The sequence below is a fragment of the Centropristis striata genome, chromosome 14, assembly GCF_030273125.1.
Source record: "Centropristis striata isolate RG_2023a ecotype Rhode Island chromosome 14, C.striata_1.0, whole genome shotgun sequence".
Taxonomy (NCBI): Eukaryota; Metazoa; Chordata; class Actinopteri; order Perciformes; family Serranidae; genus Centropristis; species Centropristis striata.
In genome coordinates, this window is record NC_081530.1 from 15296422 (window position 1) to 15319915 (window position 23494).

The following is a 23494-nucleotide window of genomic DNA, read 5'->3' on the forward strand; positions in this document are numbered from 1 at the left end:
CGTACTGCATACCCACAATCCCTGATGGAGCCTGTCTTGTCTATTAGACATCCTGGCACTGATCTGAGGACCATTTTTTTTGTCCTGGGATGCTGTTGGTTGATAATGACATTTTAAATTCTTCAACAACAGAAAAAAACCAGATAAAAAATGAAGAATGCTTTATTTGTCAAAATCATGTGAGGATGAGGTGTGCTGTTTTACCCTGTGGATCAATGTGCATGTATGATAGTTAAAACCATTTTATAAGCTTGTTCTCAGCTCTATAATTTAAATTACTGTAGAGAAAAAGATCTAGAGCTACAAGGTGATGAAATTAGGTATTATTATCTATTGATCCAACAATGTTTTTTTTCTTTTTCCGCATTTTCTCTATTTCTTTCTGTCTCCCTTGGTTAGTTTCTTTAAATCCTTATCTCTCTCACTTGCTTGTCCCACTTGCTGTCTCTCATTCCTTTCCTCAGTATTTGGCAGGAGGCCCAGTTTGCTATCTCTGTCTCTCTACCTTTCTCTGTCTCTTTCTTTCTAACTGCCTCTCTCCTACTCTGGCCGTCTTTAAGAAATCATTCTGACCTCTCTCCACATGGCCCAGAGCCACTAGCATAGCCTTGTGATCCTATCTGAAGCCTTATCAGGGGTGTGGACCATAGCCGACCCAGACCAAGAGCCCATACGCTCCCCAGGCTGTTCCCACCATGGGTACACCGAGGCTGGGCTTGGCTCGACCCGTGGTGGCCCGTAGCCAGCCAGACCTCCACAGCCACCACCCATCCACCCTCCACTCCCTGAGTCATTAAGGCCTCCTCTGGGACTGCAAGTGCTCGGCTCCATGTACCACTGGCTGGCCAACAAACACATACTGTACACACACCCGCATGTATCAAGTGTGTGCCTATTTTGTTGCACACTTTTTCAAACATTTCTCACATACACACAAGCATTCAGATGCATTAACACAGCCAAGCATGCACACATGCGTAATAATCCTGATTGATTCCGTATGTGCAACAAGGCCACTGTTTTGCCTTGGGGACACCATTACAGTGCTTAACGCCTACACAACAGTGAGTGCACACATGTGTGTGAGGGTTTGTGTGCGTACGTGCACAGGAGACCTTTCCAGAACACACCTTTTATTGAGCCAGCAGTGTACACTGCAAGTCAAATGATGAGGGTGCATCTTTGTGAACAGGTTAAAATCAGGTGTGTGTTGATAAAGTATTTGTGTTAACAAATAATCCTGTAATTGCATCTCTGCTAGATAGTGGCAGAACTGATGATATGTGAGAAAATTAATCTCTGAAGGTCCTTTGGCACAACAATGATTGTTCTCAAAGGTAAATTGCAGTAATCAGGTTCTTTGCCAGTAGTGTTTCTTGACCATGTCACACTGTTAGGTTGATTTTTACATAGTTATTTTCAGTCCAGGCTGAAATATCTCAGTAAATATTGGATGGATTTCCATTAAATTTTGCACAGACAATCAATACCCCCCGAGGACAAAGCCTCCTGACTTTTAACAACTTTGATTGGCCTTTGACTTTTCATCCAGTGCCAGTGTCAGTAAGAATGTGTAAGCCATGTCTTATTTTTGCATCATATTTATTTTTCTTCATCCTCGTTCAGTTTGAAAAGGGAGTTTTGTATGGAGGAGAGTGAATATGTTTATTTACTGCTGACTGCTGCACAGGTTTACCTTTAGCTTACATACCATCAAGGAGCTGTGTGTAGACAAGCCAATTATGTAGGACTCTACTTATCATTTTAATACTCTATGGGCTAGACCACTTCACAAAGAGGCAAGTAATCATAAAATGTGTATAGAGGTCAGTCAGGTTTGTGTGTGTGTCTCTGTATATGTGTGTACTGGTGACTGCAGACTATGGGTAGACAGGTTATCAGCATTGAGATCTGTGATCTCCCCAGACAGAACTCTGTCTATGTCTGAGTGTGTGTGTGTCTTTATGCTTGTGTAAGTATGCTCTCCCACATGATTGTGAGCATTACCTGCATATACCCATGGATATGTGTGTATGTGGGAGAGAAAGAGAGCATGCCTCAGGGGTAAGCTGAGCCTCGGCGGGGTGAATGGCTCCAGTGTAGGACGACTTTGTCGCAACCCCAGCCTGCTGCTCTTTGAATAAAGCAGGTCAAACAATGCTGACTCCTCCACTGTAAGCCAGCCTACAGTCAACCTGTTCTTTATTCCACCAACAATAGAGCAGGTCTTAAGTTACGGGATACTAAAGCTGCCTCAGAAGAACTCTTGAAGTCCATAACCCTCCATATTTTCTATTCTGTTTTCCTATGATAAATTCGACATGCTTTGACACGTCTCACTTCTAAGTTCCAACCAAGTCACAGAGGGTAACTGGTGTGAGTGACAGCACTTTAAATACCCATAAAACAGCATAACATTTAAATCAGCCACTAGAAATAGGTCCTGCATGTCAAGGCCAACTATATCAAACTAATATCATACATTGTTCACTTACACTTGAGAACTGTATTGTTAATTTCCTCTCTGCTCAGATTGCCAACACCTGTCTGCTCTGATTCACATTCAATCTATGATGTTATGCTGTTGCGTGTGAGAAACAAAATATCAATTGATGATGCTGAGTCTGTGACGCAGTATCATGAACGGCTAATGGAAATATGAATCAAGCAAGAATAAAAGAGATGTCAGTCACAGCAACTCTTGTTTGTGATAACAGATTGTTGCTTTAGGTGATTCACTCAGCTCAGTACTACATATTTTGACTTATTTTCATGTTGAAATGACAATGTGTAATATATCAGTTTTCTCTGCTGCTTTATAGCAAATACCAAATCATTTAGGAAGTTCCTTTGCTGTGGAAAAAAACCCATTAAGCTGTTTCAATCCCTTGAAGCTAAGCTAAAAATAATATGGATAATCACTGTTTATTGAGCCTTGGAAACAGTGGACTAGCTATTCACTCCTTGCATGGAAACCGCTGCCACAAAATGGGGTGTCGGGGCTGTTGATCACAGCCATCCAGCCCTTGTATAACTGTACTGAGAGCTGAGAGCATTCTGTACAGTAGGTCAAACATGTTCTCAGTGGGTTTTGGGATCCGCCAAGGCTGTTACTCGTCACCTATACTGTTTGTAATGTTCATGGACAGAATCCCAAAGCGCAGCCAAGGAGCTGAGAGTGTTTGGTTTGGTGGCATCTCAACTGCATTGCTCTTTGCTGATGATGTAGTTCTGTTGGCTCCATCAGGCATGACCTAGCATGCACTGGGGCAGTTTGGAGCCAGCTGTACAGCTGTTAAGATCATTGTCGGCACCTCCAAAGTTAAGGTCCAGAGAAAGGCCAGTTGCTTGCTTTGAGTTAAGAGAAACCTTGCTTCCTTGAGTTAAGGAGTTGGAGATATGAATTTGCAAGTAAGTTGTGTATAATGGAGCAGGAAGTGGAAAGACATATTGGTGCTCCGTCCACAGTGTTGTGGATGTTTTACCCTTGTACTTTCATGTCATGAACTTTGTTGGACTCTGAGAGCTGAGGCACGAGGAAGGAGATTGCTGCTCCTTTGCATCAAACGTTGTTTAGGTTGTTCAGGGATGTGATCATGATGCTCCCTGTTGCCTCCATGTGAAGGTCCCCAGGCCCAGAACACTCTGGAGGAATTTTATATATCTCTTCCCTCAGGTCAAGCTTGAGGATGTGGCTGAGGAGAAAAATCTCTTAGCTGTTGGAAAATCTGCTGAGTTTGCTTTATTTTGTGGTTTTATATATAAATGAATGTATTTCACTGTGTTTTTATCATAGTCTGATGAAGAAGTCTTCATTGGTCACCCATTGGTTTGTGGGCCATAGTTTTGAAACTTTGAACTGGGTTTTTTGGCCATCTCAATCTTGTTTTGTTTTTTTGAGAAGTGACCAATAATGGGTTGGGAGGTTAGGGTTAGAGTTGTGTAGGAGGACGCAAAGTCATCAGCTAATGCCCTTGCTGGCTACCTAGCTTGGTAAGCATGATGCATCCATTATTCAAAATGACCAGCCAACTCCTTGGTGTCCTTTTAGTACAACAAAATGCTGAACAAGACATTTGACATAACTTTTATTTTTTGACAACACACTGTGAAACTGTCAAAGTTCTAAGAAGAAAACACGGTGCACTGTGGTACTGACCTGTCAATCAGAAGTTAGCCCTGCCCTACAGCATGCCCTGCTTTATTGTCTATCTCAGTCTAAATGGGACCATCATTTACATCATGTTGTATTGACGAAGACTTGAAACTAATGATTGAGAACATGAACTCATTAGAAAAATCAAGTGAGACAATACTTTTACTTCTAAACAATATGTCTGTAAATATTGGTTTGTATCTTAAGGTAAGGTACTCTTAATTTTAGTTAAAACTTAATAAATATCTATCTTTTTTGTAGAGGAGTTCATCGTGGCAGCTCAGAGGTTCGGCCAGGTGACACCCATGGAGGTCGACATCCTCTTTCAGCTGGCTGACCTATCAGATCCTCGTGGGTAAGACTAATGCGCGCGCGCGCACACACACACATACACACACACACACACACACACACACACACACACACATCTACAGCTCCCCAAAAAATCAGGTCAGGTTTGATGAAATACCACAATTTTCATCATGTGGCAGTGTTTTGTGAATAACTTGCTTTCTATATTGAATATAGTTTATGGGGTGAATTATATAATCTCTGAGGAAATAATCATGAGTAATGTGGATATGATGACTGAGGAGGTATAAGGATTCATTCTACAATTCAGAAAATTGTAGCAATGTTACAGCTGTAATGGAGAAACAGCATCTCAATGAATTCATAATCAAGTCATTTAATGTTTTCTTCACTTAGTCAGGGAGTTGTGGAGGGTAAGCCTATCCCACACTTGCCCCTAAGAGTGCACCTTTAGCCCCAGGGTCCATACCTCAGAGAGACGAGCGCTTTCTTCCTTCTCAAACTTCTCTGCAAAGGATCAAAAGAATCAGACATGACTGCATCAGTGCCAGAGAATCCTCTTTCAGTCCAAACCCAGTCCAAACTCCCATTTATCTTAAAAAAAAGGGGCAATTCCAGCCCCTATGATCCGTGGCACAAAACAACTGTATGCGTTTCACATTCCCCCACTTCCTTTGCGTCTGCCTCGCGGCCCAACCAGTGCACTCATAATTCCTAACCCCGGCCTGAGACACCACCTGATTATTATTTCTGGGCAATGGGATACTTTAATAGCCCTCTCCACTCCCCTTGATTGGAGATGCGAGAGATAATAGCCCCAATATTCAGAGGAGAGGGGTGGGGGGGGATTTGGCGCTCCCCGTTCCCTCAGCCTGGGAAATCTGGGACCGCCATAGAAATGCAATGGAAAGACTCGGAAAGGCAGTAGTTTTACATCCAAAGGTTAAATATCTTTGTTATACTTGGATGAAGGGATAAAGGAGTGGGAGTTGTCAGTTCCTATAGATCGGTTGTCTTACTCAATCATGCCAAACACAGGCCTGGATTTTTGAATGCCATGATGTTTCACATGGAACGATGGCAAAGTATCCGCAAACTGCGAGTAACTTCAGACTGACAGATCATGCTTCCAAAGGTCATGGACTTTAGCGATGCATTGATGAAATATTATCTTCCTCTGAGAGTTTTTACAACAGTTGAAAGCTACTTGAGACCTTGAAAACTCTCCATTCTCTCTTCTCATCAGACGTGTTGGTTTAGTGGACATTGAGCAGATCGCTCCGCTGGAGGAAGGCGCCCTGCCCTACAACTTGGCTGAGGTCCAGAGACAGGTACAGAATATGAAGACTTGTTGATGTGTTTGGTTTCCTCTTCCACACTGGGAGCTCTTTTTTCTTCTCACTACATTCTCTAGGGCAGGATGTCACCATGCAGAGGACTAAGATTTATAATTAAGGATAATGATATCTCCTGTTCACAAGTAATTAATCCGCCAAAGCAAGACATTAGTTTGATTTGTGATTTTGGCATGAATTACCCAATTCATTCAAAGCGGCATTGTTTTTAGAGTTACATGTAAGTCAAAGAAAAATAAATACAGGAGATGAAGCCAAACAAGTTTTGTCAGATGAAGTGGAAAGTTTGCCCCCAAAACATGCCAGTGTTCGTCAGCACTGCTCAAAGTTGTGTTCAAGTAACTTCCCATAAAAGACTTAAACTCAAAGAGACACCACTAGACCTCTCCCTGACATGTGATGACTTGAAAAAATACGGACAAATCTCACAAAACTAGGGAATATAAAGACAAGCAGAGCCTCCTCAAGGCCTAATGAACCTCAAACATGCTTCATGTTACAAATGATAGATGAGAAGAGACTTTGCAGCAGCTAACAAGAGCAATTGGTAATGAAGAAGGGAGGGAAGGACGTATGGACAGCCAGACGGATGAGCAGAGGACTGTTTTCCTTCTTGGGCTGTTTGGTCAGAGTTGTGTTGCCTGGTGGGTTCCAGCACTACAGTGAAGGCTTGGCCAGGCCATATTGGAGCAGGCGGGGGCCAAAGGGGAGAAAGCAAAGGGGCCCAGCACTACACAGACGCCAGTCCCACCACAATGAGCCACTTTAGGCCCTTGTGGTTTGGCCTCAAGGGCTGGCCGCCAGCTAGCTGGAGCTCTCTCTCCTCATCTTTTGCTCTCTCTCCATTTCCTTTTTTGATCTACTTCTCTCTCCCACTCTCTTGTTTCTCTACATGTTTGGTCGGTTGGCCTTTTCTCTCTTTATATCCTGTTAACGTGCTCCCTCTTTCTCCCTCAAACATCCTGACAGTAAGTATTGCCAAGTTTTGCCCGTATTCAAGCAGACAGAGCTGAGGTGGTAGAAGTGGAGGAGGTTGTGGATAAAGACTTTTTTGGGCAGTAAGAAATCACTGGGGATGAATTGTAGGAGGGGGTTGGGAGTTCACTCTGACAGGTGGACCTATTCTCGAGGCACCCATCCCCCTCACAAACACATTCATACATACTTACAACGCTCCACCCCCTCTCCCCAGGGTCGAGGGGCCAGGGCTGGGCAGACCAGACAAGGCAACAGGTACCTCAGGTGGAGGGGGGACTATGGCTAATGTTACTGTGTGGCTAATGCTGGCTACTAACACACTTCTGCTCTTTGCATAACCAAGCGATGATCACAAGGGTGTATTGACATCAATTTCATTTAAGTATAATTTGACAGATGCTATTACACACTTGTGTAGACCAGATTAGTAACGCTGGAAACATACAAAGCATCTTCTGTATTTCTCACTAAAGATCCATCTCCTGCAGTAAAGAAGTAGACCCACTGAAATGTCATTAATGTCATTTTCTACTTTCAAGTTTGACTAACTCTGACGATCTGAACTACTAATCTACCACCCTACCAACGACATTGCCGTTTACAGCTGTCCTGTTTTTGATATCTCTGTAAAATGAGAAGCATTGCGATGACGTCACCTTGATCTGTGGCAAAGATTGGCATTTATTTTACCATTTTCTGTCATAACAAAGTCTAAAGAATTATTCAGTTAATCAAATAATCATATTTAAAGCATCAATTACAAAAGAAAATAATCATTTTATCTTAATATAATATATCCTGGTATTTCATAATTAAATACTTAATGTCTTTACTGCATATTAAAGTTTATATTCAATGCATTTCTTGCACATGCTTATTTGTGCAGCAATTAAAAACATGTACTTACTCTTATATCCTTATACTCTCTTTCTTGTCTGCATAGTTTTAATTAATTGACCATTATACTATATACCTATGGCCATTATGAAATTGGGACTTGCTGTCAAACACTGTACAGCAGGTGTGACAAATGATTGATTTAATTGCCTGTAATTTCGTTTTCCAGGGTGGTGGAATTAGATGTGTGGCATGCAATGTTTTATAAGAAACAATACTTAAGTGCATGTGGATTGGTATAGAGAAATCAATGTCGGAAACAGTGGCTTGTCTAGTGTCATGTCTCACTGTTGTTAATTTGTGTCCCACTTCTGCACTAATGTCTTCATTGTCTCTTTCCTGCTGTGTGAGCAGCAGCTGGGCAGTGACGTCTCCCGCCCCATCCTCACCCAGATGGCAGAGTCGGCCTACAGGTTCACCCTTGGCTCAGTGGCAGGGGGTAAGAGTCACGCTCCATTGGCTCCCTGCATACCTTCACCCCACCACCCACCCACCTACCTACCTGCTTATGTGTCTACCTGCCCCCCATCGTCTGCTGTCATCATAAGAAAAGGGTGAGAGAGAGAGCTGACAATGGCCCCTCTATTGCCCTTTCCCTTGCTTACAACAGCAACGGCTGCTCCCCTGCTTAAAGAGAAGCTCCCTCTTTTTCTTTTTTCTCTCTATCTCTTTCCCGCTCTTTACCGTGCCTCTCCCTCGCTCTGTCCTGTCTCTCGCCTCTCTGCGTGCCATGGGAAAACCCTCCTGTGTGGATTCTATTGTACCTGTGTGAGTGATCAGAAGAGGGAGGATGAGGGTGGGGGTGAAGGGTGGTGCCGAGGCCTTGTGTTCAACTTCAGACTCCCTACTGTTTTTCTTCTCCTCCTCCTCCCTTCCTTCATTCCTCCTCCTTCTATCCCAAGGGAGACAGCTTAATAAGGAGGTATGGGTCTGCCATCCCTTCTTCTCTCTCAGCCTCTCTCTAATTAAGTCTGTCGCCTTGGGTCGGTTCTTTTTGTTTGTGTCCGTCTGACGGGTCGAAGACACTGGGACTCAAAACACTTCGATGTCTTTCTCAACATTTCCTCCACAGACTTCCCCTTCCTCCTCCGCCTTTATCTCTCCTTCTTCCACTTACATGGTCAGTTAATCCAAATTACAAAGACATAGAAAAGATATTTTCACACCTATCCCTGGGGGTATTTAGCAAAGCTACCTGCTTTTGTTGAGTTTTTCATCCCAATATATTAGAGGTGGATGGAAATTAACAGTGCTGACGCGTTTTCATATTTTTAATCTAAACCTCTCTTACATCTTGCTGTAATGTTTCAACTCTCTTAATGGCACACCCTTTCATAAATTGCTAGTCTCAACCTGATAAATGCCTCCTGTTCATGATTTTCAGGGTGAACCATTTTATCAACATCTCTAGTTGCACTTCACTCAAGTCATTCCTAACCATTTCAAAAGAAAAAGTAGCTTATCATCAAATACCATATGGCCTTAACAATACTCTTTACTCCTACTTAATCATGTCCATAGCATTTTTCTGCAAATTGAAGTGGGATGCTGATGGTGGTTAAGGCAAAGAGAGGACAATGGTGGCATAGTCATAACTATAGACGATGTATAACGATGTATAGATGTATAAAACATGGACGTAGTCCCCATTTCGTGAACCATAGGTTTCTGAAGAGCCATTGGGAAGCTCAGTGTGGTGCCCACCTTGGCAGTGCCTAATGCCGCCTAATTCCCAGTTAATCCAGAAATGTAGAAGTGGAACGTGATTGGAGCAGAGGCTGAATAAAGCCAAGCCACATGTGACAGCACCCACCTGTCAATCAAAGTGGCCTCACCCTAATTATGCATAACCTTAAGCCTTTGTATAATTTAAATTGGTGAGTTATATAAAAAGTCACCCCCTATACAGTTGTCATGAAGAGGAAATGAGCAATAGAGACCAGAACCATTTTTCTACTAGGGTATAATCATGTTTATTTTTGCTGTAAAGTTTGGCATTTAAAATGGGGGTCTATGGTGATTGATTCACTTTGAGAGCCAGCCTCAAGTGGTCATTTGAAGAACTGCAGTTTAAAGCACCTTCATTTTTCAGCCCCTGAGTTTGGCGCTTGGTCACAACAGTCAACTAGTACATGTGATGATTGAAATTAGCAAACATGACTCTAATTACATGTGACCAGTATCTAACTAACTATTATTTTTCTCATTCTCTGTAGCTGTGGGTGCAACAGCAGTTTACCCCATTGATCTAGTGAAGACACGCATGCAAAACCAGAGGGGCAGTGGCTCCTTGGTGGAAGAGCTCATGTACAAGAACAGCTTTGACTGCTTCAAAAAGGTGGTACGCTACGAGGGGATCTTCGGCCTTTACCGAGGTCAGTATGCATGGACACAAATTTAAACATGCATTTTTTTTATGTGTAATGTCAAATATCTACATACCGTTAGGTCTCCATGCAGGATTTCCTGCATTAATACTGCAGCAGTTACTAGCGGTACAACATGCTGGATTTTCTATTATACATTCATTTTAATGCATCACTTGTACATTCCTGATTCCTTTCTAATCAGCATGGAGAAAGCACTCCAACAGTATTCCCAAGGTCATGGTGGTGAACATACTTATACTAGAGTGCAATGTACCAATGCATGTTTAACATACAATATATGTAATTAAGTCACAACAAAGAAAGGCCAAAATCCATCTCCAAATTCGTATTTACAGACTGCTGTTAAGAAAAACAACTCTAGTTCAGTCAAATCCACAAAACCGGTTATGAAACAAAAAAGCTGAGATGGGAGAGAAGAAAGAAGAAGTGAGTAGTAGGGACAATAAAAGAGGAGAGAAGGGAGAGGACACGAGAGGAGAAGAAAAGTGTAGGGTGGACAGGAGGGCTGTGTGAGTTCACCTCTCTGTTGACCTGTCTCCTTTGAAGTGATTACCGGCTGGCTGGAGACTTTCAGAGCAGGACAATGAACGTCACACGCAAGGCCACATACCTTAAGGCTTGTGTCACGATGTGGTGATGTCGCATGTCTGGACTTACACACTCATACAGACAGTGAGGAGGCACGCAAGTATGTAGGCACGCACACACGGACATGCAGGTACGCATATACCAGGACACAACATACCTAATGACTACCTGCCCTGTTTTCAGAAGCTGGGGTTAGGGTGTCTGTGTCTGTATTGTTGGGGTCGGATTGAAGAAGGATTGAAAAAAGGTCCCCTGCAAAGGGGGCGGGGGCTTTTAAAACCCAGGATTCTGATTGACAGCTTTGGGCTCCCGAGAGGAAACTTGAATGGTTGAATTTCTGTGGGAAACACAAAGGCCATCAAGAGTGGAATAGCTTCACAGACGCAGAGACAGACAGGTCTGGCTCCAGATATGTGGCCAGACAGGTATCCTGACAGCCAAACTGTAGTTATGTAACATAAGTTGAAATTGCTTTCACTGAAAAAATACCCAACTTACTAATGTAGCATAATGCTGAGATTTCTCATGAACAAAACAGAGACAGAGAACAGGAGCATCTTTTTATGGGGACGATTTAGTCAAAATAAATTATATTTCCATGTCCTGGTGTGTGTATGCTGCATCGGTAGTCTGTGCTGGAAAGTATGTCAGCATTTTGGGCAAAAAATTACAAAAATATTTTGGTTTGCTTTCTTTATGAGGTCGAGGCATCAGGTCCTTTCGCCAAGTTCCAAATTGAGTATATGATTGTGTGTGTGTGTGTGTGTGTGTGTGTGTGTGAGTGTGTGAGTGTGTGGCCTCGCTACACACAAAGTACTGAAGATTATTAACTGTGTTTGTGACCTTGAGGAAGTGTGTGTTTGTGTGTGTGTCTTGCCTTGGGGCCGGGTAGGGGGCCAAGTTTCATTGTGCTCTGTTGTGATTATTTTGTTTATTTTTATCCTGCTCTGGGTTGTAATTGAGGTCTGTGTAAACTTTTGGTTGGTTTGTTTTATACTCTGCCCTTTTTTTTCCTATTCTGGGAAGCAGTTTCTCTCTCTTCATCCTCTCTTTACCCCGTCTTCCTCTCTCTCTTGTTGCTACTCTGATGTCCCCGCACTCCACATCAATAGATTTCATTAGCGTCTGGAGGATCTTGCAGGGTCGGGCGCATGCAGCGGGAAGCCACACATCATGTGGAGTGTGTGGAAGTGGTATATGTATATATATGTATGTGTATGTGTGCGAGTGAGTAGGGGTACCACAGCACTCTTTTTTTCTAATCATCTCCCGTTTTCTAATGATAGGTCTTGTACCACAGCTACTGGGTGTGGCGCCCGAGAAAGCCATAAAGCTCACAGTAAGTCACTGCGTTAGAAATCGCATAGACATGTGCATGCACATTCACATATCCATGAGGTTCTTCCATTGCTTTAATCTCTTTGATGGATTCTATATTCTGTGATATATAACACAGATAGATGTGAATAATGACCCAATGTATAGTAACATTCTCCCTTTTGAGGTCCTACATAAAATATTGTACACGCATGATAGATCATACCAGCTTTAAAAATCCTTTTTCTAATTCTGCAACCTTTGTGTTTCCAGGTGAATGACTTTGTGCGAGGGAAGACCAGACAGAAAGATGGCACAGTCCCGCTGGCAGCTGAGATCCTAGCTGGTGGATGTGTAAGTCTCTCTCTCTTTCATGCACATCATCTCACTAACTTTTATATTAAAAACCACAAATTGCATCAGCAGCATTGTGCACGTTTTGCTTGCATACACATTAAAAAAGAACACAGCAATTATATGTAAACATATGAAAACTATATCAAATGTACATCAACATTAAAGGGTGCATGAGCAGTCTTTGAAATATTCGCTTACAGTAGATGAGGAAAAGTTTCACTTAAAAAAACCCAAAATATAACCACCTCAAACTTAATAAAATTTCCGGAGCACAGCTTACTGCCATATTTTCATTGACACAAAACAAACTTATGTTGCATCCTTGGCCTTCACACCTGCCACAGGGGAGTGTGATTGACTTTGGTTGATGCTGGACAGTTTTTTACTGTGAGTTTTTTAAAGCAAGGTAATTAAAGAAGGTTTTTAATGACGGTTAACTCTGCAATGGTAACCTGGACAGAGCTGAAGAACAATTGACTATCAAGTGTTATATTCAGGGGCATTTCTTTCATCGCATCAGCTTTTAAAATATAGAACTGAAATGGAAAAAGCCTAAATCTTTTTAAATCCTTAAAACCTAAAAAGCATTAGGTTGCTCTCAGTATTCATTTGGCTGATGCTTTTGATTTTCATATTTGAAAAGTAAATCATAGTGGACAAAGACTATTAAGTACATATGGTGTCTGGTTCTATAAGTGTATTCTGAATGACAGCAGTGCTTGATCAATCTTAATCAAATGAGAGTGTCAAATCACACCGAACAGTTATGCTTCTTTACAGAGGTAAAGCTTCCTCTCAACTCAGATCTCTTTTACAAGTTCTATGAGAATGTTGTCAGTATGAATATGGCCACAGATATTCAGCATGTTTGCAACAGTGTGCATGTCCTTGACTTAAATACAGTCAACATTACATATTTCAGTTTTCACCTTCTTTTTTTCCATAAAAGCCCAAACATGGAGCCTCTCTCTCCCTCTTCATCATCCTGGCTCTTCAAAGTGCACTGTGCTGAGATGATGCTGTACTCTACACAGACAGTGTATACAGTACTGAGGCAGCATACATCTCTTTAACTATGTTTACCTGTTTTCTGAGTGCTGCCCCTCTGACAGCTGAGCAGACAGACACAGACCTGTTTGGATGCCAGAAGTCGCTGTTTGTTGATGGAACGTGTAAAGATTTCACATGAAAGACCAAATGTGCATACTGTGCATGCTCGCAGGAGTGTGTGCATGTATGACAAACAGGAGAGCATACAGGTGCACGGACACACACACACACACACACACACACACACACACACACACACACACACACACATACACACTTATAGGTAGGAGATGAAGATTGACAGCGGCTGCTACCTGAAACCCACCACCACCAGTCTGTTACCTGCTCCCCTCCCATCATAGGTTTTGATCACTGGGCTGTCACAGTCTGCCCCCAATGCATGTATGCACACACACACACACACACACACACACACGCACACACACACACACACACACACACACACACACACACACCGTGACTCCACCAAGGCTGGCAGCTTCAGCCCGAGCAAATGAAAGAAGGTCTTTCACTCAAACCTCTTTTGATGCTGATCACTAAAGCAAAGTATTTCAGGATACACAAGTCATTATGGGTTTAGCTCCACTCAGGCACATTCAATTGACCTTATTAAATCTAGAGTATGTTTAAGAAATGTTTTAGCACGGTACATTTGCTGTAAATTTAGCTATTTTTGCGAATTATTTGGTTTTGTGAAAGATAGTAACCACAGGAAAGCAAATGTACTGAAGAAGTGTTCTGCGACGTACTCGGCGTGAAAAGTAGTGGTTGCCTGTTCTTTTATACAACCCATATGGATTCAGAAGCAGAACCATAACAGATGCATAGGGACAGGAGAGGATAAATGCAGAGGAGAGGAGTGTGGATGGATGGATTTTTCCTCTTTTCCTCAGTGAGCCGTCGTGACAGCTCCTTTCATCCTGGCTGAGGCCCCGGTGTTAGTGCTGGCACTGCACTCTGCCTGCCACTTTATCTTACACACACACACAATCACACACATACGCATACACGATCATACACACACATACACATCGAACCCTCCTGAACCCTGTTTTAGCGAGGCTCCAGCCGCAGCACATGAAATCTGTTTATATCATTTGGTAGCTGTGAAAGTGTTGGTTTGGACCACAGTGTCAGCCTCAGGTCCACAGTCTATAAAGCAAAAGACAGAAAGAGAGAAAGACGGAGAGAACAGGGGAATAGTAATGTTATATGTTCGCTTTCCATGTCGTAAACTTTTCGCAAAGCATCTTTGGCTACGTTAAGACAAAGACATTTGCAGTCAAATCCAATTTGTTTTTTAAATCACATCTGTAAGACTGACTGTCTTCACTGTTCGTTGCAATTGATCAGATTGGATTTCAAGCTAAAGCGTATTATTAAATAAATACTCTGAGTGGCAAAGCGTATGCTGGCACATACTGGACCATTTGTAGTTGTTGGATATACCGTTTGGTTATTCCGAGCTCCACACTCTCAGAGGGGCAGAGTTTACTCTGCACACTGTCTGAGGAGACGGAGCAGCAGAGTGCAGTGAGAGTGTGATGAACAGCTGATGGCAGCTAATATAAGCTAGTAGCCTATACTTCTAAAATATACATACAGTGTACATGGTATGCCTAAGTTTATATTAAAATTTAGGCACACTGTGACAGTCTGTATCATGTCTCATCATAATTATCTGTTACGTTGTACATTGACCATGACATTGATGATATCACTGTTAACATCCCCGCTCCTGTACAAGAGGCACTACATTCTGTGGATCTTTCATCCGTTTTAACTTAACCGTTTGTTAATTCATAAAGAAATAGATTGCTCTGTCTACAACAGTGTTTTCGAATTTAGTGTAGAACATCAGAAAACACACCCAAACCTTAGTTGTATAGAAGTCAGTAATAACACAGCTATGTGGCTCTCCAATGCAGAAGCATGAAAACTAGTAGATAATTTCACCTCTCAAAATATCGTGCTGTCCAGTCATGATAGAGATAATTAATTTAAGTGTCTCTGCTAGTAGCAGCATGGATTCTGCTCAGCACTTTTGTCACTCTGGATTTGATGTTCTCATTGTATGTTGCATTGCAAGTGACATAAAAGACACTTTAAAATCCGATTTGGGCAGCCAGAGCTTCGAAACTGAGACAGAATCGCATTTCAAACCACCTCCAGTGTGGTTTGGATCTTTTTTTTTTACAAAAATCACATTTCATGTGGCTTTTGCTGTCAGCCTTGGGCTGTAAGATATAGAGAATCAAATATCTCAATATATCTTACCAAATACCCCAATATTGGTATTGAGTCGATATTGTAGACCATTGGTGATTTCACAAAATGTTTACACAATGAGATTTTTGATAGACAGCCATCAGCAATGTAGATATGCTGACTAAGTGGCATAACTTTACTGTTACCTTTAAAACCAGCAAAAGACAGCACTTGTTCCATATAATGATATTGCAATATCGAAAAATCTAAGACGATGTCTAGTCTCATATCACCATATTAATATAATATCAATATATTTCCCAGCCCTTATACAGACATTCTAATATCAATCTGGATACAAGCTTGAAATGCAAGAAAAAAAAGGATTTGGGCTGGCAGTGTCAACAAAACATGCTCCTGTCCTCTTCTCACCTACCCTTCCCTCACTCACCTCCTCCTCTTACCCTCTCTAAACCCTGTGGCTCAGCACCATTAAGCTCCAGTGCTGGTTGCCAGTTTCTAATGATTATTTGGTAAGAATGGCATGCACCGTTGACTGAGCTGGCTGGATGCTTATCTGGCAGTTACTGGCCTGCGTTTTAGGACTTAAGTTACACAAAATACTTAGTGGGTCATTGCTGAGAGGGAGAGCAGGGGTAAGACTGAGAGTCAAAATACAGTAATACTTTGTTCGTGTTCATTGTGAATGTATCGCAGCTTGCATGGCTGGTTTAAGTCTTTGTAATGAGTTTCTTATTTAGGCCTGATGTGAATTATAAAAAACATTATCAGAGAATCTAAAACACACACACCCACACTTGCACATGTAGCATGAAGAGTGTTGAATTGTTCTTTATGGATGGTGGCTGGCGTTTGTATTTGTGTTGGGGCGGGGGGTTCCTCAAACTTTAGTAATCTCTTGGTATGCTCACTGCAGCACGCACACACACACATAGCCAGGAGCTGTGATGCGTGCATAAGGTGCTGACGTCCTAGGTTTCTGAGGATCACCTTGCCTTGTAATTACCTGAGAATCATCAGAGAGCCGCCGACGCTGTCACTCCATAATCACAACCCTCAACCTCTCTGCCTCAACCTCGACCTTCCCCTCACTTCTCTTGTTTTGACTACTCCTCTCTCTTGTTTCTGTCTTCCATCTTTCTCTCTCTCATTAGCTCTGTTTATTTGTCTCATCCTCTCATTTCTATCTCTCTCTCTCTCTCTCTCTCTCTCTCTCTCTCTCTCTCTCTCTCTCTCTCTCTCTCTCTCTCTCTCTCTCTCTCTCTCTCATCCCAAAGTTATTTCGCAACTGTTAAGTAGGAATGTGGGATGGTGAAGTGCACAAAAAAAAGCTCTGCTCTGTCACTCATTTCATCTCATGTTGTCAGGTCTAATTGTCAGCTCATCCCTCTGAACAATGTTGTTGTTTACTCTCCTTGAGTAAACAACATCTCCATCTCCTCCATCTCCAGCCTCATTAGTATCCAATTGAAGCAGCCAACACTGCTAGGGGCCGGAGCCAATAGCCTCTTGATGCTCACGCTATTAGCCAGCATGTAATCAACTAGGTTATTTCCATAAAACAAGTCATAAAGAGTTAGCTGTGAGATGTAGCAGCTCTAGAGCGGCAGCCCTCCTGCTATTCACAGCCTCTGGTTGGGTCTGGAAGGGAAGCCGTAGCCCACTGTACTCCGTGTTATTTAAAAAAGCGGCTGCATACACCTTCAATGAGACTATTATGATCTCCTCCTCCCCTCTCTTCTCGTAGGCAATATATGGTAACACTTAAAACTGAGGGAAATTGAGCAAAAAAATAAATGCCCATGTTGCAGATTGGAGCTTGATGCCTTCCCGTAAAGCAAGAGGCGACAAGCACAATCCATCATTCATAACGAAGCAACTGAAGGCGGGGGAGAAAAGGAGAGAAACAACAACAAACAGACCAGGCCTATTTAAGACAGAAACGGCACCATGGCAACCAATTGCTATCTAATTGCGATGTGCCGCCCTTTTGCGTGTAGCTGCAGTAACCACTGGCAACCGTTGCAAGAGAGAGACAATATTAGAAAAGATAAGAGAGATCGCTAGTGAGGAGGTCAAAGTAAGAAAGGGAGAGAGATGATACTTGGAAAGACTTTCAGAGGAAGAGAGAGAAACAGAGAAGTCAGAATGAGCCCACTTACGCCCAATATAAATCTTCAAACGGTGTAAACATTTCTCAGTATCAAGAAGCGTTCTGGAAATGCCGTCACGTTCCCTGACTAGACACAGTTAACCATTTGTCTCGCCACAGCTTTACCACAGCAGCTACGTCTTATACTTAAAAAGCTCTGCCGACCTGAAAGGCAAAAAAGAAACCAGTCTCAACTTGCCGCAGTATTGTTGCCCTCACAAGTACAGGTTTGGAGAGTGGTGTGAAGTGAGAGGTTAGAGAGAAAAAGAGAAGTCAGAGTCCCCGCAGGGTCTGTGCGATGAAGACAAACAGCTGACAGTCTCGGCCGCATCAGCTGGATTTCCCGGTACTCTCCTGTACTCTCCTCCTCTCCCCATGTTTGTTTTGCAGCTGGTTGCTGAGGCGGCATTATTTTTGAGTTGCATCACTGGCTGCAGTTGCATAAAAGCAAGACAATGGTTACATATTCTACCATTTTTAAATTAAAATATTTTTCTTGAAATGAACACTCATATTGAAACAGACATTGGTCCTCATGCAGAAAGTAACAGTAGAACAAAATTTGTTTTATTTTTGTGCGTATCCATGATTTGTTCTTATCTTGAGAGTACCTGTTGATTTCTGGGATTCTCCAATGTTTTATTATTGTTACTGCAAGTGGTTGAGATAAAGGCTAAAATCTTGTTACTTTGTCCAATGTAGGGAAACATACACTTTAAAATTGAAGAACATTAAAAAGCTTTTAAATAAACAAATAAAAAGCACATGAATATCATTTAAACACATTTAGATAATTACAGATCATTATATTTATGTATTAAATGATTACATGTTTTAGCTGGATTTTGGATTTTCCTGAAACACTAGTACAGACCCTCTGGAAATCACGCTACTTGGTTTACTTGGTTTTTTGACTCCTTCTGTTTTTCCTCTGAACAGAAAATTAGGAGACACTACAGAAAATGTTGCAGCATGCAGCCTAACGTGTGTTGAAATTTGGTGTTCTGGCTCCAGCCAAACATTTAGCTCTAGCTTTAGCTTTCATTTTTAACTTAAATATGCATCTCTATTAATGTCCTTTTATCTGTCTGTTCCTTCAGGCCGGTGGCTCCCAGGTGATCTTCACCAACCCTCTGGAGATTGTAAAGATCCGTCTGCAGGTGGCAGGAGAGATCACCACGGGGCCGAGGGTCAGTGCCCTGTCTGTCATCAGAGACCTCGGCTTCTTTGGACTTTACAAGGTGAGAAACATTGTCGGGGTCAGAGGGGCATGTATAATAAACATGTGTGGGCCATAAATCATTCCTCAAGTACCTTTTTGACCCTTATCACATTATTATTACAGTATTTTGATGCCTCCAGAACACACTCATTTAGTTTTGTCTCATTCATTCTTGTCCCAGTGACAGTATTAAAAGAAAAAGGATAATGCACATTGACTACTTTGATGATAGAACTCTAAGACAAACCTTGAAACTGAAACTCACATTTATCTTTTTATCTTAATTGAGCGGTGTGATTGTGGAGGAAACCCTGAGCCATATCTTATGTAATGCTGAATTCAAGTTATATTTGCTGTGACTACATTAATTAGATGACCAGTATCCATTCTATTTTCATCAGCCGCACAATTCCACAGCAGTCCATTATTTCTCATTACTGTTATGACTAAATCATATGTGATTTTTCTATTAACTGTTGTAAAATTATACATTACTTTACCCCACATCAGCCATCATTAAAATCAACAATTCCATGTGGTCTTCTGTTCAAGAACAAGAAAAGACACAATTTATGCTAAAAGCTGTATTTAACCTTAATTGCCATAATTGGTATTTTTCAGTGCCACGGGGCTAAAAATTACAGTGCACTGTTTGAACATATTAGAGTTGTATGATATTATGCACCCAACACATTGTAAAGCAAGCGTGAAAGATTATAATGTCAAAAGGGGCTAATATATAAATATAGTTGCGTTGGTGTGTTTTCTGAAGATTATTTTCTTTATTGTTATAAATATTATGACTTTTAACATCAGTTAATAGTTTTTTGCACAACCACATAGTGTTTATTTTCTTCAATGAATGCCAACACTTAGAAAGAAGAGCTATAGGAATCATTGGGCTTCGTGCAGCAACATTCTCTTAAGGTTCTCTTAGATATTTTCTCTTAATTTTCTATTATGAGAAATAGAAATACGAGAAACTAACTCCAGATGAACCAAACATTCTTAACCATCCCAATCTGGTTTGTATTCTCAATTGTGAATCCAACTTGATCATAATTGTTTATTAGCACAGGTAATGCCCCTTAAACTTATATAAGTGCAGGTGTGCCGTGTGAAAATACTCTGAAACATGCCCAAGAATTGGAAATGACACCAAAAGGTGGAATAAAAAAAAAACTTCAGCTGTAGTAAAATTGACGTACTGTTAAAGAAACTTAAACAAAATAAATGTGATTTTCCAGAGCGTCAGCATTGGCATTTTTAGGAATGTGAAACCCCCCCGGCTCAAAACAATCTATAATACTTGTCCATAATAATCTAAATTTGGTAACATGATATTTATCTTTTTATGCTCCTTAAACTCAAAACTTAATGGGTACTATCATAATAAGAACAAATGGTTGATATAATCAAAAAAAAGAGGAAATTTGTTCATAACTTCCTGCATGCGGCCCATTGAATGAGCTGTGGCTACCGCTAACATTAGCAGCTTAACTGGCGAGACAAGGACATTAGCCCTCAGGGTAAAACAGAGCATCTCTAATTAAATTACATAAATAAGTCCTAATGGAGCACGACAGGGGACATTCTGCTTCAACTGTAAACACAATCAACTGTGAAAATGTCAATCTCATACCTGCGGCTGTATTAATTTGCAAGTAAGATGATGACACTAATTCCAAGTAGTAAACTATTTTTCAATGAAGGTCTGGTCTTCCTTAGACAGGACTTGATTATTTACTACACCGGATCTTATCACTGGTTTTCTTTCTGTCTGCTGATGTGACCACCTGTCTGCTCAGACAACATCCATGTAAAGCTTTTAGTGTGGAGCCTCCTCTTGTCTCTGTCTACCTGCCTCTTGTTGCTGTGTTTGTGTAGTTGTGCACTCACTTCCAGTAATTTATGACTATGTTGAAGTATGTGTCTCCATTCAACTGTCTGTGAGAATGCTCCTCAGATCTGCGTTACCTATACAAGTGTGTGTGTGTGTGTGTGTGTGTGTAAATGCGTGCATGCTTGTGCACATACTTCATTGTGTTCGTCTCCATGCAAAGAGAGGAGACAAAGTACATTGAGAAAGCAGTAGCAGTGTTGTTGGTGGTGGTGGTGGTGGAGGGAGGCGGGGAGGAGACGAGCTCCAGCCTGCAAGCCCCAGACGGGCTGGCTCCGGAGGGGCTGCACCCAGGCACAGAGCTGCCTTTGTCAGGGTAATTATCCTGACGCTCACCCTCCGCTGGTGGAGCTACCGGTTGGTAGGGTGGCTAACGCTCTAGCGCCACCATTCATAACTGGGGGAAAGTTGTCAGTGTAGGAATATCGAGACTTTTCATGCTTATGGACTTATTGTATTTAAGTTGTTTATGTGTGTGCAAGAGGTGTTTTGCATGCATTTACTCAACTAAATCATTTCATTTAATCTCTGAAAGGATTTTACATACACACACTCTCTATCAGCCGCCGCTCTGCTAGTACATTACCCAACCCAACACCCTGATATTAAGGCTTCTAGTCCCAGTCCCTGTGACGCTGCTTGTCTGTCCTGACTCGATAGAATCTCCCAGCTTTCAGCAGCCGCTCGGGCCCCAGCCAGCCAGCAGGAGGGACAGGCAGACAAGAAGTGCCAGAGGAAAGAGAGGGAAAGAGATAGTCCAGGTATCTGCCAATCCTCTCTCTGTTTTTGTGTGTGTGTGTGTGTGTGTGTGTGTGTGTGTGTGTGTAGGAACCAAAGGATTATCCCATAGGAGTTAAATGAAGCCTGTCCAAAACAGGGAGACCCTGCCCAGCTCTTTAAACGCCTTCTGTTGACTGTAGTTGCTGTATCAAAAAGGTGGCAGCGGGCCAACAGGCTTGAAATACAGCAGGAAACTCAATAAGCTTGATGATATAGTGTTGTTTACAGTGGCAGACAAGGAGTCATCTCCGTCAGCCAGTCTGTCTTTCTCTGCTTCTCTCTTTTTATTTTTTTTCTCAGTTTTGCTTTTGTAGCCGCCTGTCTCACCTGCTGCTGAGGACACAGATCGTTTGCATATGGAGAGGCTTGATTTGTTCCAGGAGTCTTTTGGAAGTAGTTTCTCTGGCGGTAACATCAGTTGATGCTTGAGTGTCTAGTTCTGGGAACAGACAGTTGATGTTACATATTGTGGCTAGAAAAAACACTCCATCTTCAGAGACCAAGAAGTCAAGATTTAAATCCCCAAAGCCCCATCACTCTCTCTCTCTGCTCTCCTTTCTGTCTCTGCTCACCTTTGTTTTCCCTTTCTGAGTGTTTAACTCTATATATTTGACCTAAACATCTCCTTTTCACTCTGACTGTCTTTCTCTAGGGTTCCAAGGCCTGTTTCCTGCGGGACATTCCCTTCTCAGCCATTTACTTTCCCTGTTACGCTCATCTCAAGGCTTACCTCACTGAGCAGGACGGAAGGATAGGCCCAGCCAAGATGCTGTTTGCTGGAGCGCTGGCAGGTAAAATAGTTCAAACTTTATACTTCAGCGGGCAATAAATTTGGAACTTTTATCAAGTTTGGAAGCCAGGGTTAGTTTAAAGTTTCCAGAAAACATTAAAAGGATAGTTTGAATTTTTTAAGTGAGGTTGTATGAGGTAATTGAGATACTCAGTGTATTACATTGAGTTGATGGCAGTCAGCATGGCCCCAGAGTATCGGAACAGAAGCTAAGCAATGTACAGATGTGGGTGGGGGGGTGCAGCAAAACATATTTTAGCCACATAAAAAAATGCTAGAAGTTTATTAAGTTTCCATGCAATTTTTACAATATTTTCAGCATATCACCTTGCTGTCAGACAGATGTGTTTAAGTTTATGCGTCAATAAGTGCAGTGGTTCTATGCTATTTTCAATGCCACCAGACTCCATTGACAAAAGCAGTCATTTTACACCGGAGTTGATTGTCTACAGCTGCCTTGATCGTTTAGTTTGTTTGTGTTATGGTGCAACTTTAGTGAGTCCACAACACCCTTAACATGCATGCTAAACTTCAGCTTCCTAGGGTAAAAAATTTGGCTGCCAAAGGTTGGGAAAATTTTTCATTACTAGCAAATGACTAGAGCCGCTAAGAAATATTGATTATAGCAGCTTTAAAGTGGAGTTTAATTTCATTGGGGGTCATATCTGGTGGGACTAGACCTGCAACAGAAAAGGTCAATAAAATCTCAAGCTCTGTAATTAATGTCTGCATTACTCTATACAGCTATTTCTGTCTGGTATTAATGAATCGATTGATGCCAAATGCAATCATCAACAATCTCATGTTGCATTTTAAAAGTGTCGCCTTTTTCAGTCCGTCCATAACTTGAGAAACAGCTCGTAAAATATTTGACCATTCATAGTGAGCCAAAAGCTTCGGTCCCTGAGGCAATGTGCAGTGCACTGAAGTTTATGAAAATCTTTTGAACAAAGTGTGAGAGCAGGTCTCACTCTGCCTGCAGTAACAGTAGCGGAGCTCA

At 41.9% G+C, this 23494-nt stretch overlaps 1 protein-coding gene across 2 annotated transcripts in view; it reads left to right on the forward strand.

Moving 5' to 3' along the window:
• LOC131985566 (electrogenic aspartate/glutamate antiporter SLC25A13, mitochondrial) overlaps positions 1–23494 on the forward strand; it is a 51503-nt gene that overhangs the window by 22833 nt on the left and 5176 nt on the right. For both annotated transcript variants that reach the window (XM_059350746.1, XM_059350745.1), the window contains 8 exons: positions 4418–4511; positions 5715–5799; positions 8053–8137; positions 9915–10073; positions 11963–12015; positions 12267–12347; positions 18903–19043; positions 22357–22495. In XM_059350746.1, coding sequence (XP_059206729.1) covers positions 4418–4511; positions 5715–5799; positions 8053–8137; positions 9915–10073; positions 11963–12015; positions 12267–12347; positions 18903–19043; positions 22357–22495 — 837 coding nt within the window. The remainder of the gene's footprint in view (positions 1–4417; positions 4512–5714; positions 5800–8052; positions 8138–9914; positions 10074–11962; positions 12016–12266; positions 12348–18902; positions 19044–22356; positions 22496–23494) is intronic.